The sequence below is a fragment of the Phyllobates terribilis genome, unplaced genomic scaffold (assembly GCF_046119375.1).
Source record: "Phyllobates terribilis strain yellow unplaced genomic scaffold, ASM4611937v1 Scaffold_5__5_contigs__length_657084704, whole genome shotgun sequence".
Lineage (NCBI taxonomy): Eukaryota > Metazoa > Chordata > Amphibia > Anura > Dendrobatidae > Phyllobates > Phyllobates terribilis.
Window position 1 is genome coordinate 5,938,917 of NW_027362765.1, and position 18,310 is coordinate 5,957,226.

Below are 18,310 nucleotides of genomic sequence, written 5' to 3' on the forward strand. Positions count from 1 at the left end.
AATGAGAACAATGGGGATAGGGGAAAATATATGTATGTGGGTTAAGAATTGGCTCAGTGATAGGAAACAAAGGGTGGTAATTAATGGAAAACACTCAGACTGGGTCTCGGTTAACAGTGGGGTACCACAGGGGTCAGTATTGGGCCCCCTTCTTTTTAACATATTTATTAATGACCTTGTAGGGGGCATACAGAGTAATATTTCAATATTTGCAGATGACACTAAACTCTGCAGGGTAATCAATACAGAGGAATACAATTTTATATTACAGGAGGATCTATGTAAACTAGAAGCTTGGGCTAATAAATGGCAAATGAGCTTTAATGGGGATAAATGTAAGGTAATGCACTTGGGCAGAGGAAATAAAATGTATAATTATATGCTTAATTGTAAAACACTGAGCAAAACTGTAACTGAAAAAGATCTGGGTGTATTGGTGGACGACAAGCTCACGTTTAGTGGCCAGTGTCAGGCTGCTGCTGCAAAGGCAAATAAAATAATGGGATGCATTAAAAGAGGCATAGATGCTCATGAGGAGAACATAATTTTACCTCTATACAAGTCATTAGTGCGAACACACTTAGAATACTGTGTACAGTTCTGGTCTCCGGTGTATAAGAAAGACATAGCTGAACTAGAGCGGGTGCAGAGAAGAGCGACCAAGGTTATTAGAGGACTGGGGGGTCTGCAATACCAAGACAGGTTATTACACTTGGGGTTATTTACTGTGGAAAAAAGAAGGCTTAGGGGTGATCTTATTACTATGTACAAGTATATGAGGGGTCAGTACAAAGACCTTTCTACTGATCTTTTTACTCTGAGGCCTGAGACGGGGACAAGGGGGCATCTTCTACGTCTGGAGGAAAGAAGGTTTAAACATAATCACAGATGGGGATTCTTTACTGTAAGAGCAGTGAGACTATGGAACTCTCTGCCGCATGATGTTGTAATGAGTGATTCACTGTTAAAATTTAAGAAGGGCATGGATGCCTTTCTTGAAAAGTATAATATTACAGGTTATAAATACTAGATTCCTTGATAGGGCGTTGATCCAGGGAACTAGTCTGATTGTCGTAAGGAGTTGGGAAGGAATTTTTTAGTGTTTGCCACATGGTTTTTTTTTGCCTTCCTCTGGATCAACAAGTTAGGCTATGGATTGAACTAAATGGACTTAGTCTTCCTTCAACCTTAAAAACTATGTTACTATGTTACAAATCCTTTGCAACATGTGGAGGTTAGAGTTTCAACGTGTGGGGACATCACACACCAGTCGGTGTGCCGGAAGCTGCAAACGCTGCTGCAACACAGCAAGGGCGGCGAAACCTGTAGCCGACTTGTGAAAATGAGCTGACAGGCGGCGTACTTTGACGAGCAGATCTGGCAACTCGGGGTACGATTTAAGAAACCGCTGAACCACGAGGTTGAGCACATGAGCCAGGCATGGTACATGTGTGATCTCGCCTCGTCTCAGAGCCGCCTCCAGGTTACAGTCATTGTCACACACGACCATGCCTGGATCTGCCTGCTCTTTCACAGCTGTCTGCAACTCACAAGCAGTGTGAGGTTTATCACCTAAGCTTATGAGTTTCAGCACAGCCTGTTGCCGCTTGGCTGAGGCAATACTGCAGTGCTTCCAGCTTGTAACTGATGTGGTGATATCTGAGATGGAGGCTGAACATGAGGAGGAGGAGGATGATGCGCAGGAGCTGTACAATGTGGGGGCAACTCTGACTGACATAGGGCCTGCAATCCTCGGTGTGGGGAGGATGTGTTCCGTCCCAAGGTCCGACTGGGTCCCGGCTTCCACTATGTTTACCCAGTGTGGCGTCAGGGAGATGTACCGTCCCTGGCCACAAGCACTTGTCCACATGTCCGTTGTCAGGTGGACTCTCCCAGTAACTGCGTTGTTGAGGGCACGGCAGATGTTTTGGGACACGTGCTTGTGTAGTGCAGGGATGGCACACCGGGCAAAATAGTGTCGGCTGGGGACCGAGTACCGAGGGACGGCCACCGCCATAAGGTTGCGGAAGGATTCCGTCTCCACCAGCCTAAAAGGCAGCATTTCCAACGCTAGCAGTCGTGAAATGTGCGAATTTAGGACTGTGGCCTGTGGGGCGTTGGCTGCGAATTTGTGCTTTCATTCAAAGCTCTGGGATATGGACAATTGAACGCTGCGGTGGGAGATGGACGTTGATGCTGTTTCTTGAGAAGTGAAGACTGAGAGGAGGGGGCATCTTTGCATGCAGTATGGACAGGGGATTGCCTTGCACGCACAACAGGGGGTTATATTACGTGCACAACAGTGGAAGAAGCAGTGGTGACACCCGCTGACACTGGTCGTGGACCCTGGGTTTCACCCCACAAAGTCAGGTGCTTTGCTGCCATGTGCCTGATCATGCTGGTGGTGGTCAGGCTGGTAGTTTTGTCAACCCTGCTGATGCTGGCATGGCAGGTGGTACAAATGGCCTTTTTGGGTTATCAGCAGAGTCGTTAAAAAAATTCCAGGCTCTGGAAGACCTACCGGTTGTACTGGCAACGTCCCTCGCGTTGGTGTTACGGGGAACTGTTGCCCGCCTTCTGTGTGCGGCCACCACAATGCTTCTTCCTGCCTGTTGGGGTACTCTGCCTCCCTCCCCCTGTGTGCTGCTGGCCTCGGTCTACATGTCCTCCTGCCACGTTGGGTCAGTTACTAGATCATCCACCACCTCCTCCTCTTCCACTTGCGCTCCATGATCCTCCTCTTCACTTTGTGGCAATTGTGTCTCGTCATCGTCCACCTCTTGTGACAAATTGCCAGCGTCGACTTCCTCTGGCCGTGGCTGTTCAAATATTTGGGCATCGCTACATGGGATCTCCTCTTCCACCACTTCAAGCGGAGCAGGCGAGGGGCCCAAATATGGAAATGGACCAGTGAACAGCTCTTCAGAGTGTCCAAGTGTGGGATCAGTTGTTGTCTGACGACACTCGGCATGGTGGGAGGAAGGAGCATCAGGGTGAGGAGGAGTATGCGGTCGAGACTCACGGCTACTAAAACTTGACCGTGTGGAAGACAGACCGGAGGAGGTGGTGCCCAGGTAACTGGAAGTATTATCTGCTATCCAATTAATAACCTGTTCACACTGATCAGTTCGCAATACTGGTGTTGTAGTGTGCTTCCCTAGTAATTCGGTCAAGAAGTGGGAGCGAGAAGATGTGGCTGTTGGTTGTGGCACATCTTCACCTTGGCCACGGCCCCGTCCTCTACACGCACCATCACCAGAAAGTCTAGTTCCATGCGCCTTGCCCATTGTAAATGAAGTAAAATAGCTTACACTTGCACTATCAATGGAAAAAGGGTAACAAAAAGATTAGAACCGTGGTAGAGGAAAACCACATTTCTATTTCTCTGGCCTACACCAGACTCTTTTAAACAGATATATTGGTGTCTGACCAGTCAGGGAGACACTATTACAGTTTTTTTTACGGCAAAAAATGCCAAAAACAGAATAATACAGAGATTTGACCCGTGGAACTGCAAAACCACAGTTCTATTTTTCTGGCCTACACCAGACTCTTTTAAACAGATATATTGGTGTCTGAGCAGTCAGGGAGACACTATTACAGGTTTTTTTTATGGCAAAAACAGGATAATACAGAGATTTGACCCGTGGAACTGCAAAACCACAGTTCTATTTTTCTGGCCTACACCAGACTCTTTTAAACTGATATATTGGTGTCTGACCAGTCAGGGAGACACTATTACAGTTTTTTTTACGGCAAAAAATGCCAAAAACAGAATAATACAGAGATTTGACCCGTGGAACTGCAAAAACCACAGTTCTATTTTTCTGGCCTACACCAGACTCTTTTAAACAGATATATTGGTGTCTGACCAGTCAGGGAGACACTATTACAGTTTATTTTACGGCAAAAAATGCCAAAAACAGGATAATACAGAGATTTGACCCGTGGAACTGCAAAACCACAGTTATAGCTATGTGGCGTACACCAGACTCTTTTAAACAGATATATTGGTGTCTGACCAGTCAGGGAGACACTATTACTGTTTTTTTTTATTACGGCAAAAAATGCCAAAAACAGGATAATACAGAGATTATCAAGAGAATGCCAAGAGTGTGCAAAGCAGTCATCAAAGCAAAAGGTGGCTACTTTGAAGAACCTAGAATTTAAGACATATTTTCAGTTGTTTCACACTTTTTTGTTAAGTATATAATTCCACATGTGTTAATTCATAGTTTTGATGCCTTCAGTGTGAATGTACAATTTTCATAGTCATGAAAATACAGAAAAATCTTTAAATGAGAAGGTGTGTCCAAACTTTTGGTCTGTACTGTATATAAAACATAACAAGTAAATCACTGATAAACACAATAATAATATTGACAAAAATGGTTATCCGTTGCTGGAAAAGCATCATAGTCTTTAGTAAGTGGGCAGCTCCTCACATACCTCCCCTGCTTTTTCAGCACAGACACGAATGTAAGAGGTCTCGCCTTTATAAGAACAAAACTTTGTATCATTGGTATCATCCAGTTTCCTCAAAGCATATTCCATGTCGCTCTTGCGAATATACTCCACAGTCCCCATTCCTCGCTGGTATATGTCAGTGTAATAGCTTCTCTCATATGGTCTTTCAGATCCTGCCAACTTCCCGATGGGGGAAGCCCTGAGACGAGGACTCTGTATTTAGTTTGCTGGATCAGGGGTCTGTCCCTTCCGCGGGGTCCTCCATATCCCCCCCCCCGCGATCCCCGGTTTGTCCTGGGAAACTCCCCATGTGCCCAATGAGAACCAAACTTGTACTCATTGCGACCAACCCCAGAGTGCTGACACCCAGTTAAGGGGATGGTCACTTGGCCGCCTGGTAAAGGGAGCTCTGGGGGGACAGTATCTGTGCTGACCAGGGTTATGGTAGATCCAGTGTTCCAAAGTCCATGGGCCTCCTCCCTGATGTAATTTACCTCCCCCAGATTACATTCCTTCATTGTGACAGTCATTGCATTTTGTGTATCACTCACCGCTGACATGTTGATATTGCTCCTTTCCCTATCGGTTGATGCAGTGTGAATCGGTCCTTGGCTTCCGGTTACGACATTGGCCCGGTGGCACACCAATCCTGCTCCCAGATTGTTTCCCAGCAACACATCTACTGGTAGGTGCCACACTACTCCTACATCCACCATTCCATGACTGTGACCCCAGTCTAAATGTAGTGGGGCCCTCCGAATGTTCAAAGATTCTCCTCCGGCTATATTGGCTAACATACGGCTGCCTGGGACAATACATTGATCCAGTACTAAATGGTCTTTTATCAATGTGACTGAGGCTCCGGAGTCACGGAGCCCCACAGCCTCCACACCCTCTACCCAGACCGGCATGTACCTTGGTGTTTTAAACGTTACAATAATCTATGAGTTGTCTCCAGTCCACAAATGACTGTCAACCACACCTAAGTGGACTCCCTTATACACTCAGGATTTTATATTTCAATCCTTATACATTCACTCAAGAGATCATTCAAGGAGTCTCATATGTAACATAAAACATATTTATGGCGGTTTAGTTCTACAAAAAACAAACGAAGGAAAACTGCACATTTAACAGAAATCAACAAACTACAGAAGACAAAACAAAATACCAGTAAAAATTAATCTTATATTGAGCTCTTATATTGGGTTAATCCAGTGGATTCTTTAATCCCCGGGGGTCCTCGACCCTCACCATCTAGATAAGTTTAACGTGCACACAGAGTTTTTTATTCCACAGTAGCCTTCTCACATTGGCTGTGTACCCATTCTACAAAATTTCTTACAGGAACTAACAAACTCCAATCACACTTATGGAGTTTCGCAACTTACAAGAGTTTTACAACCCCAATTGCATGTGAACAACTTCCAACTTACAGGAGCCTACAAACTCCAATTGCAAATGTTCACAATCACAGTCCCCAAATCAATTTCTAGAATAACATCAATACTGGATTAACAAAGTTACTGAAGTAAATGGTCTTACCTGTATTCAGATATAGACGATTCCCAGAGATCATTAGACTATACGAAATCCGTCACTCTCCCTCAGTCCGGGATAACTGACAATGCCTCTGTTGACACCAAATTTGATGGCGGAGGACTTACTTCAAGAGTTACAAAACTCCCCTGTCCATGGTTTGCAGTCCTCACCGGTGAGGGAAAGATGTTGGATTCCCGGTCAACGCACCAAAATGTCAGTGGAATTTTCTTCCTTACAAATTATAAATCGTCCACACCTGAATTTGTAAGATAATTTGTTATTTATTTATTGATCATGTTAGCGAGGAGACAAATTGACAGCCCAAACAAGTTTAGGAGCAAAATCAAATGTCTGACCTATTATAATTTTGTTCATGTATAAATACATACAGTTAAAGGCGTGTATGCCAGTTCTGGAGAGTTACAAAGAGAGAAAAACAACATAAGATATGAAAACCCTATAGTCTAACAGTAAGTATTCTGTTAAAGAGATAAGGAAGAGAAGACATTTCTGAAGAGGTCAGCAGATATTCAAAACATTAAGATACACTTGTCATTCTTATGTAAACTGAATGTCATTCTATATCTAAAATGCCTTTGATATATTCTAATATTCTAATATATCAATAAACATTAAAATAAGCAAGGACTTTATTACAATTATTATAACAACGGGCAGTACTTTTGGATGCAGTATTTCTTAGGGGAACCGCTTCAGGGTAGAGCATGGCATAATCTACTATGACAAGAATATACTGGTGGCCCTGAAATGATTTTACAATTGGCCACACCAAATCCAATCATCTCAAAGGGTACTTCAATGATGGGGAAAATGGGACACGAGCGAAGTTATTTGGCATACAATAATCTTCAAGGTCTTTGTATATCCTGTGAGAGCAGGAGTTATACTTTATCTATCCTGACTCCATTTTGATTTTTGTACATGCATCTTCTGCTTACTAGAATGGAGTTTGAGCTGGTATATGTGTGAGATAAGGAGTCTTTTCGAATGTCTTTGTCTAAAGACTTCGAGAAAACGAAACTTGGGGGGGTGGTATAATACTACAGACAGAAGAGCTGGGTGTCAGTAGTGTTAACTTAGCCAATTAGATGTATGTATGCTAATGCCAGCACATATTTAGAGATAAGCTGAGCCAATTATATTGCTTTAAATTATGAATACTAATAGCCTGTATAAACCTGGACCAAAGCATGTAATAAAGTAGATCTAGCCTGATGCTCAAATGTATCAGTTGTAGTTCTTCCGTGCACATATTTGAATTTTACAATTTAATTTGGAACAGGCACAATGTCTCAGAACGTCTCACATTATGTGGTGACGACAATCCCCATGCAGAAGATCCTCCGGAGAATCCTCTCCTGGATCTTCTAGGTCCCCAAGTGTCCCTCGAAAACATGACTATGAGCTATATCAAGCATCCTACCAACCGATAGGCCTTAGGGACCAGCAATTGCTCAACTATTTCCAGATCTTTCTTGATCACTCTATACAAGAGCTTATTATTCATAGCAAAGTAGGGAAACCATTAGTTAGCTTCTGGATATTGGGAAACTTCATTAACGATGGCAACATTCTCCCTTGAATATCTAAGGGTGTCATCCTTCAATTGAGTGGTACCAAACTTATCCCGTGTTTCCTCTACCTCAAGTATTACTGGGGAATCGGAGAATTTCATCATCTACAGCGAAGATCTGCAATGGAGAATTTTTGCCCTCTTAATCTGGGCCGGTACTGGGTCTACCCTCAGTACCCGTCCCTTTCCCCCATAGCTTTCAAAACAAGGGAAAATTGTGGCCCAAGATTACGTTATGCATAAGGGCTTTCACTACCCCTACTTCATAGTCCATTATCCCATATGATGTCTCTATTTTCGCAAGGGCCACAGGATACATTTCGGTGTCACCATGGATACACACCACACTTATGAACCTGTCGGGTATATGACCCGCGGATATGAGGCTGTCATGTACTAGTGTCACTAGACTACCAGCGTCTAGTAGGGCAGTGATAGGACAATCATTCACCCTGATTTTGCATACTTGTGACTCAGTTTCTAGTCCAGGTGTGGCCACACAGGAGGGCGCAGCATCACAGGAGGGCACAGAAAACAGGGATTGGCGCCAGTGACACATTCCATAGGCTCTGGGCCTAATGGACAATTAGCCATGACATAACCGAACTCACGACACCAACAACACTGGAGCAGCCCAGGTTTTTTACACATAGAGTCCCTACCAGGTCTGACACTTTCCCGGCCAGTTCCTTCCACCCCACATTGGACGGTGGGACGTTTCTGATGGAGAGTGGGTCGGCGTGGCCCTGCGGGGCCGAGGTTGGGGGGTATCATCCGGGAGGTTTCCATCTGTAGCGACAAATCTCTCCAACAACTTTACTAGATGTTCCGCCCTCCAGGGGTCACCATGGCCAACCTAGTGCTGCAATTTACTGGGAAGGCTCCTGGAAAAAAGGTTGACAGCCACCCGCTCCACGATTTGTGCATGCGTACAGACATCAGATTCCAGCCATTTCTTTACCAGATGAAATAAGTCAAACATTTGGGACCGGGGAGATTTGTATAACTGGTATTCCCAGGCCCATACCTGTCTAGCTTGCACAGCGGCCGTAACCCCTAGGCGAGCAAGTGCACTTGCAGTATTTGTGGCCTCAAGGTGGTACTTATTTTCTTTGCACTATTAATTTGCATTTTATTTAAATGGTAGCTGATTTGCACTATAGCTAATGGCACTCTATGTGATTTGATTTTGATACATTTCTCAATTCTTATATAATTCGATATATTTAATTAACATAATTATGGTTCAGTGATTTTTGTGATTTTGAGCACTTGCTCTATATGGTGGATATATCATGTTATAACTGGCTTGTGTAGTTATTTTCTGTTATAGTTTCCTTCCCACTTTTTATGTATTTTATGCTGTATTTTAAGTATATGTCAATAAAAACTCCATGTTTTATTATACTGGCGCTAATCTTCCAATTCGTTTATGAATGACAAGGAGTTGTCCTAGTAGTGAACAACTCCTTCAAGAAGATATAATTTTCAGTTAGAACATATTAACATTCCGAACACGAAAAAGGCTTCTCCCCTGTATGAATTCTTTGGTGTCTAAAAAGAGATGATTTCTTCACAAAATATTTTCCACATTCTGAACAGGAAAAAGGCTTCTCCCCTGTGTGGGTTCTCTGGTGCATAACAAAATCTGATTTCCGGTTAAAGCATTTCCCACATTCTGAACATGAAAAAGGCATCTTCCCTGTATGAGTTCTCTTGTGCTTAACAAAACCTGATTTATCATTAAAACATTTTCCACATTCTGAACATGAAAAAGGCTTCTCCCCTGTGTGGGTTCTCTGGTGCTTAACCAAATCTGATTTCTGGTTAGAACATTTCCCACATTCTGAACAGGAAAAAGGTTTCTTCCCTGTGTGGGTTCTCTCGTGTCTATCAAGATGCGTTTTCCGGTTAAAACATTTTCCACATTCTGAGCAGGAAAAAGGCTTCTCCCCTGTGTGGGTTCTCTCGTGTCTATCAAGATGTGTTTTCCGGTTAAAACATTTTCCACATTCTGAACAGGAAAAAGGCTTCTCCCCTGTGTGGGTTCTCTGGTGATTAACCAAATCTGATTTCCGGTTAAAACATTTCCCACATTCTGAACATGAAAAAGGCATCTTCCCTGAATGAGTTCTATTGTGCTTAACAAAATCTGATTTATCGTTAAAACATTTTCCACATTCTGAACATGAAAAAGGCTTCTCCCCTGTGTGGGTTCTCTGGTGCTTAACCAAATCTGATCTATGGTAAAAATATTTTTCACATTCTGAAAATGAAAAAGGCTTCTCCCCTGTGTGAATTCTCTGGTGGCTATCAAGATGCGCTTTCTGATTAAAACATTTTCCACATTCTGAGCAAGAAAAAGGATTCTCCCCTGTGTGTGTTCTCTGGTGGGTATCAAGATGCGGTTTCTGATTAAAACATTTTCCACATTCTGAACATGAAAAAGGCTTCTCTCCTGTGTGAGTTTTCTGGTGCTTAACTAAATCTGATTTATGGTAAAAATATTTTTCACATTCTGAACATGAAAAAGGCTTCTCCCCTGTGTGAGTTCTCTGGTGATTAACTAAATCTGAGTTATGGTAAAAACATTTCCCACATTGTGAACAGGAAAAAGGCTTCTCCCCTGTGTGAGTTCTCTGGTGATTAACTAATTTTGATTTCTTGTAAAAACATTTCCCACATTCTGAACATGAAAATGGTTTCTCCCCTGTGTGAGTTCTCTGGTGCATAACAAGGTGTGATTTCTGATTAAAACAATTCCCACATTCTGAACATGAAAATGGCTTCTCCCCTGTGTGACTTCTCCGGTGTCTAACAAGGTGTGATTTCTGGTTAAAACAATTCCCACATTCTGAACATGAAAATGGCTTCTCCCCTGTGTGAGTTCTCTGGTGTATAATAAGATCTGATTTCTGATTAAAACATTTCGCACATTCTGAACATGAAATAGGCTTCTCCCCTGTGTGAGTTCTCTGGTGCTTAACTAAATCTGACTTATGGTCAAAACTTTTCACACATTCTGAACATGAAAAATGCTTTTCCCCTGTGTGAGTTCTCTGGTGGCTATTAAGATGCGTTTTCTGGTTAAAACATTTTCCACATTCTGAACAGAAAAAAGGCTTCTCCCCTGTGTGGGTTCTCTGGTGGCTATCAAGATGTGCTTTCTGGTTAAAACATTTTCCACATTCTGAACATGAAAAAGGCTTCTCCCCTGTGTGGGCTCTCTGATGTCTATTAAGATGCGCTTTCTGGTTAAAACATTTTCCACATTCTGAACAGGAAAAAGGCTTCACCCCTGTGTGAGTTTTCTGGTGCTTAACAAAATCTGATTTCTGGTTAAAAGATTTCCCACACTTGGAACAAGAAAATCTATTCTCTGCTGTGTGAATTTTTTTATGTTTAAGAAAAGACTTTTGAAGGGGAAAACTATTTCCATATTCTGAATGTGAAAATGCCTTCTTTACTTTAGGAGCAATTCGTTTTTTAATGCTTATTTTGTGACGACTTTGATTTTCCTTAGTAGTCGGTAATGAATCAGAAGACAGGACCTGTTTCAAAGGATCAGATGACAGATCTTTGCTGTGAAGGGATGATGGTATATCTGGAGTAATGGCATTCACTTCAATTGTATCCTGTGGGATCTCAAGATCATTTGATTTAAAAATTGAAGATGTCAGCTGTCCCTCTGATCTCCTGGTACAGTCATCTGCCAAGAAGAAAACCAATTATTATTTTTGAATAAAATATTCATGAATTTTATATTTTTGAACATTTCTACTTAAACTGTCTGTAAAAATGGCAAGTTATGTAAAATATTAAATTATTCACCAGGACAATGACAGTTCACAGTCTAATAGAAAACCTCATAGGATGAACCAGTAGAGCATGGTGTTCAACTGTTTGTTCATTCTGCCTCCCAAATATGGAATAAAAAGCCACCAAACAATGTTATGTAGGCAAAAATAATAACAATAAAAACTTCTATTTATCTCACAAAAAACAAGCCCCCACTCTGGTCCATCATCTGTGAGTGGAAAAACAGAGGGTTTCCACATTATTAGTGGCTCAAAGGCTCTTGAGAATCAACATGGCTTCCATAAACCAGTCCAGCAATATCCACTTTCCCAAAGTCAAATCTCCCCCTTGCTTCTGAGCCTTTCAGTGTATCCAAACCACATTTAGCCTCCATGTATTTGGCATTACTATAGTGAGAAGAACCCACTTAATTTATGGTGTGTGTCTCCTGGAGCACAATCTGGACACTATGTGGTGGGTAATATTACGGAAAATGTGCAATTTTCACTCTCCAACATCTAGTGTGAGCTAATTTCCAGAAAATGCCCGTGGAGTCAAAATATTCATTACTTCTATAGATTATATCACTGAGAGTTATCATTTCCAAAATGAAGTCACTTTATGGGGATTTCTATTGCTCTGGTTTTCTACCATTTTGTCATATTAGGTCTTCTGCAAATGGTGTGTCCTATCTCCTCTGGGATCTGCTCCTATGACTTTTGCTTCTGTCACCAGACATCACCATATTTATTCTGCAGGCGGCACTAGTGATCCTCCACTACTGCACACTTAGCTTTTGGAGGAGGGTGAGAGCAGTTCTGCGATTCAGGAGACTTGAGCCCAGAGAAGCAAACAGGACATGTGTTTTTGTAACAGAATGAGATTTGGTACAGAGAATCAAGGAACATCAAAAAGACTTTAGAAGGAGAATGAGCGACAATCCTTCAGGACAGCAGATGGATTGCATGGCATTGCAAAAGAGACACAGATTTGAATTCTATATGATTCTAACCTAAGGGTAACGGCCCTAACTGGAAAGATTCGGATCTGCTCCATTAACCATCAGAGTGACATGGATACATTTTGGGAAGACCAGGGGAGGACGAAGAAGTCACCTGGACCCATGGATATGTTGCTTTGGGTTGCTAGGAGAGACCCACCAGTTGCCTAGAACCCATGGAGACATTTGGAGTTGCTAGGAGGGACCCATCGGTCGCATGGCACCATGGAAACTCTCGGAGAGGCCAGATTTGGACCCTCAAGTCTCCTGGTCTTGTACCTCGATGGACGGCTAGCTTCCTAAGATTGCCGCTGCCTTCTCTCTGTGGGGGCCCGACAAAAGCGGGGGTCCACTGGTTGAGGTAGTCGGCCCTGGAAGTCTCCAAAGTTGCAGCTGTTCTATCCCAGGCGGGCGGAGAAGGAAAGGTGAGACTGTGTAATGTTGTACCATCTTGGGCATTTGCTGGGACTGTTTTGTGTTTGTTGTCCGCTTTGTGGTTCAATAAAGTATTGCCACGCTGTTTTACCCTCACCCTGTGTTGTCTGAGTAGTATTAAGCCCACGGAAGACCCCGGGTCTTCACAATCTGCATTCAAATAGCTAAATGGCGCTCCTTCTTAACCTGCCATGTGCCCAGACAGTAGTGTACAACCATATATAGGGTATTGTCGGATTCAAGAGAAGTTGGAAAAAAATTTCTAAGGCCCATTTGTTTCCTATTATCCTTTGTGAAGAATTCCAAAGTTGTCACCACATAAAGTGACACACGTCAAATTTGAAAAATGAGGCCTGGTTAGGAAGAGAAAACTGGCTGCAGGAAGTTGTTAAATCAGGGTTTTATTGGCACTAACTACTGTAGTCAAAAACTGACTATAGACAATAACACATCTACTGAAATGATCAAACTCAACAGTCTTCATCAGTAAAAAATGAGTAACTAGTGGTGAAACCTCTCTGAGGTCTAAACAATGATAAGGGCCAATATTTTCTATCAGATGAGTTTCAAGAAGAAATATTAGACATTGAAAGATAACTTTTTATAATAGTGCAGAGCTGATGTGTCTTAAATTTAGCCCTCGGGCATTGGCAAGACGTAATGGAGACCTTCTTTTAAAGACTACCAGGAAGTTACAGAGTCACATAAGTGAGTCAGGCCGATCCCACCACAATAAAGCTATCATACAAAAAGAACCTGTAAAAAAAAAAGACAGAATAAAAGATACCGTATTTGCCGGTGTATAAGACGACGGGGTGTATAAGACGACCCCCAACTTTTCCAGTTATAATATAGAGTTTGGGATATACTCGCCGTATAAGACTACCCCTCTTCTAACGCAAATACGGTAAAAATTGAAAAAAAATCAGATTTGATTTCAATATGGTAATTTTAAAGTGATGAACCTTACCGGCGATTGGCTGGTTGTTGTATACAAATCCTGCTTGGATTGGTCAGCTCTCCCTGCCTGCCCAGCTCTCCCCGTCTCCAAGACTATCAGAGCGGTAGCACATCCCTCTGGCCCTTGTATCATTACTGGTACCTCCTTCTCTGCCTCTCTGATCTCACTCCTGAGGACTACAGTGATGAGGTGAGAGGGACGCCTGCAGCTTGCTTCACTTACACTTTGCCGGTGAGGCGCCCCCTCACCTCGTCACTGCAGTCCTCAGGAGCGAGATCAGAGAGGCAGAGAAGGAGGTACCAGTAATAGGATACAAGGGCGGGCCAGAGGGATGTGCTACCGCCCTGATAGTCTTGGAGACAGGGAGGGCTTATAAATTACCATAAATACCGTATTTTTCGGACTATAAGACGCACCGGACCATAAGACTCACCTAGGTTTTAGAGAAGGAAAATAGAAAAAAAATGTAAGCAAAAAATGTGTTCACGATGCACTTTTAATGGGGAGGGGGTCTTCTGATGACACTAGTACAGGGGTAATGTCCCCCAATTCTGACAATATCCCCCATCCTGGTATATATGCCCCCCCTACCGTTTATACGTGGCATCCCTCCATCCTAGTATGCATGGAACCCCTCCATCCTGGTATGCATGGCACCCCTCATCCCTGTCCTGGTATGCATGGCACCCCTCATCCCTGTCTTGGTATGCATGGCACCCCTCATCCCTGTCCTGGTATGCATGGTCCCCCTAATCCCCATCATGCTGCACATAAAAAAAATAAACATTCCTACTCACCTTTCTTCTCTCCTCCAACTCTGCGTCCTGTCTGCCCGCACTGATCTCGCCATGAGAGCCGTGCATGGCGTCACTACCATGCGCGGCTCACAAGGAGAGATCAGCTGCCGGAAGTCACTGCTCCCCATGCCGGGACTGTGTGCGGGGGAAGCACTGACTTCATCCTCCTTAATAGCCAGCACACACGCGGCTCCTGCTGCTGCCGGGCGATCGCGTGTGCCCGCTATTAAAGGGCACAAATATTCACCCCTTCCCACGCCCATGGGCATGGAGAGAGGTTGAATATTTATGCCCTTTAACAGCGGGCACAGGCGATTCCGGCAGGAGCTGCGCTGCGTCTACACTGTGTAACGCTATTAAGGAGCATGAATATTCAGTGCTCCCACACCCCATGGGCGTGGGGAGCAGTAAATATTCATTTTCTTTAGCAGCGAGGACAGTGTAGGCTGCAGCAGGCGGCTGCTGCCTCCTGTGCCCCGCTCCTCTGCGGCTACTGCTCCCCCAACACCCCACACATCATATATATATACCCCCTCCTCCCCCAACATTCGGAGTATAAGGGTATACGCCCTATAAAATGACACCCGGCGTATAAGACGACTCCTGACTTTTGAGAAGATATTCAGGGGTTAAAAAGCCATCTTATACGCCGGAAAATATGGTATGTTACATCCTCAACAACAATGTATGTATCAGGGGAGAGAACTTCAAACCTAAACCAGGGCCGCACTCATTTATGGTGGACCATTGGAGCTACTATGACTCCTGACCAGAAGAGTAGAGAAAGTATTAGCGCCCCCATTTCAGGAGAGATTGTGCAGTAACCTGAATTCCTTAGGATGGAAAACATAATGGAATTTATGATGTGGAGTGAATCCATGAAACCAGGGCTGGAGCCATGCCAACACATCTCCTGCAGGCGTGAATAAATGTATATTACAGCCATCAGCCACGCACAGCTTAGAGATATATCATGGCACAGGTGTAATGTTTTCTGTATAGTTTATTGCAATCCTGTTTGAAGTTAGTTGGTTTGAAAAGAAATTGAAAAGTCAGGATAAAGGGAAACTCTGCTGTTATTGTACAGAAATTCACACTTGGCCCTCACTGCACATTTAATGTTGTAGATCATAAAAGTGAAGTTTGGCCAGAAAGACTGGACCTGGTCTTGTAGGGACCATATGAGCACATTCAGCAGCACAGAAGGGAGAGAAGGTAGATTCATCCAATAAGATATCAGGGGTCTAGGAAGCCAACAGCATCATTACCCTCCACTTTCTCTTCAAATGATTTTCTAACTTGTCAGCACATTCTGTGTACGCTGTTATTTGGCTTTGTAGTTTACAGATCTGAGCAGGTAACTGACAGAGTTTTCTAATCCCAGGGGGGCATGTGGATCCTCCAGGTTGTAAGTTCTACAGAAAAGGTCTTTCCCAATTACACAAAGTAATGTGAACATTTATGGATGGAGGAAAATGTTATGGTCTAGAGGTAAAATGATGATCACACAATTGTGACACAACAGCACTACACCAGCGATAAAGCAGCCACAGCCGGTGACTGAGAAGAATCTGTGACTTCTCTGCATTTAGTGGTTTCTACTCACCTGGGTAGTCATATGTAGGAATCGCCTCCTTACACCGCTCATCACCCCTCACATATGTTTCTGTAGTATTAATATGGGTCAGATCTTCACTCTGAAACAAATATTGTAAAAGTCACAGACAGATGAGAAGTCACATCTATGATCAGCTCTAATCCTGCCATCTCCACCGTTCTCATTACACAACTATAAAACATATAATACTGGTTGATAAAATATGACTGAGCACAAGACCTTCACAGCCGTCTATACATCATAGGGGAGATCTCATGACACCTTCTCTCCATCTACCTGAGGATCCTGAGGAACATTGGGATCTTCTTGTTTACAGTTCAGTGGAAGAAGAGGACGGGGACATCTGTCTGGTGTTGTCCTCTTACTGGATAGATCTGCAGGAAACACATACAGGGACTGAATTCATTCTTTACATACAGATAATTATAGGCCGTGTGTATTTAGTCCTGTCCATTACCTGGTGATGTGAGGAGCTGGGGAACCTCCATCATGACGTCCTTGTATAGATCTTTGTGTCCTTCTAAATACTCCCACTCCTCCATGGAGAAATAGACTGCGACATCCTGACACCTTATAGGAACCTGACACATACAATGATAAGGTCATCCCCCCGATCCCTTCATAGCGTTCCTGTACCATGTCCCAGCATTCCCAGCAGTGTCACCTTTCCAGTCAGCAGTTCAATCATCTTGTAGGTGAGTGCTAGGATCTTCTGGTCATTGATGTCCTCATGTATCAGGGGGTGAGGTGGAGGCCCCGTGATTAATCTCTGGTTATGGAGAGACACATTAATAAATCTCACTCCAGACATTTCCAGAGTCCTCACCTCTCCAGTTCTGTCCATCTGTTATTCCCATAGATAAGAATGATGTAATGTGACGTCATCAGAATCTCTCACCTCTCCAGTAAGCCGGAAGAGGATCTCTAGGGTGAGGTGCATTATCCTCTCCGCCATCTTCTTTCTGTCTCTATCCATTCTTCTCTAGGAAAATCATACAGATAAATTATTAGTATCTCATATTGTGGGAATCTGAGTGGATTGAAGATGAGTTGGTGTAAAATATATACAATTCTGTGTAATAAAAAAATTAATAGCATTGTGATGCCGGTATAAAGCAATAATGTGGTAGAGCTCTTCATACATCTTGAGGTCAGACAGAGATACCTATGTGCTATCAGTTGGGATTACGGAAGTTATAAAATAATTCAGGTAATTTAACAATATAAAGAAACAACAGTCTTTATACAGCCAATAAAATATGCTAATGGTTTATTTGTATACATCTCACCACTCCATGATAAGTTCTGGAAAGAAGAGGTCTTCTCTCTCCACCACCTACTCTACACTGTGTGCACGATTATTAAACAATTTGTATTTTTGATGATTACTTTTATTATTTAACATCTCCAGTGCTGTCGGTCAATCCAAAGGGTAATAAACCTGAATATTTAAGAAAGAAAAAGTGAGGTGTTGTCTTAGGAGAATATCTCTGTGTCCAGAATTATTATGCAACTATATGAAAAATGTACATTTTCCATCTTAATTGTTTATTTTCATCTGGTATATTGAGACTAAGAACCAAACATCTCAGTGTCCAAAAATATATTTCTGACATTTAATAAAAATTTATCAGTGACCAATATAGCCACCATTCTTCTCAATACTAGTGATAAGCCATCCATCCACGGAGTCAATTAGTTTCTTAATCTGTTGACGATCATCTTTGTGGGCAGCACCAGGCACAGCCCCCGACACTGATCAGAGAGGGGACTGTTCTCCTTCACCATAAATCTCGAGTTTAAGAAAAGCTCAAAAGATCTCAGTAAGGTGTACCTCCAGTGAGGAAAAGTCCATGTCATTATTCTTTCATCTTTAAGGCCTTTCCGGGTACTGAGCAGTGAAGACTTCGATGCTGCGATTGAGCATTGTCCTGCAGAACAATCCTATTTTTTTTTTAAAGATGTTGATTTTTTCTGTACCTCTGTTTAAAGAAAGTGTCAACTAAAAACTGGCAGTAGGTTTGGGATTTGATTCTGAGTCCACATTCAACTAAAAAAAAGTCCAACTAGCTCATCTGTAGTAATACCAGTCCATAGC

General features: G+C 42.9%; 1 protein-coding gene across 1 annotated transcript; it reads right to left on the reverse strand.

Moving 5' to 3' along the window:
- Positions 1-8,183: 8,183 nt before the first annotated feature.
- Positions 8,184-16,802, reverse strand: LOC141271722 (uncharacterized). The gene is made up of 4 exons (XM_073681817.1): positions 16,670-16,802; positions 16,489-16,586; positions 16,201-16,291; positions 8,184-11,312 (listed from the first exon to the last, which is right to left on the reverse strand). Exons 1-4 carry the CDS (start codon positions 16,800-16,802, stop codon positions 9,106-9,108), a joined length of 2,529 nt encoding a protein of 842 aa, XP_073537918.1. The 3' UTR covers positions 8,184-9,105.
- Between the last annotated feature and the right edge of the window lie 1,508 nt (positions 16,803-18,310).

What these genes read in the sequence shown, in the direction of transcription:
- LOC141271722 (XM_073681817.1), bottom strand. Translation starts at nt 16,802, where the DNA reads ATGTGTCAGGTTCCTATAAGGTGTCAGGATGTCGCAGTCTATTTCTCC. An exon ending in CCAGCTCCTCACATCACCAG is followed by an intron (nt 16,587 to 16,669) that starts GTAATGGACAGG and finishes TGTTTCCTGCAG; the next exon opens with ATCTATCCAGTAAGAGGACA. An exon ending in ATGTTCCTCAGGATCCTCAG is followed by an intron (nt 16,292 to 16,488) that starts GTAGATGGAGAG and finishes TATTTGTTTCAG; the next exon opens with AGTGAAGATCTGACCCATAT.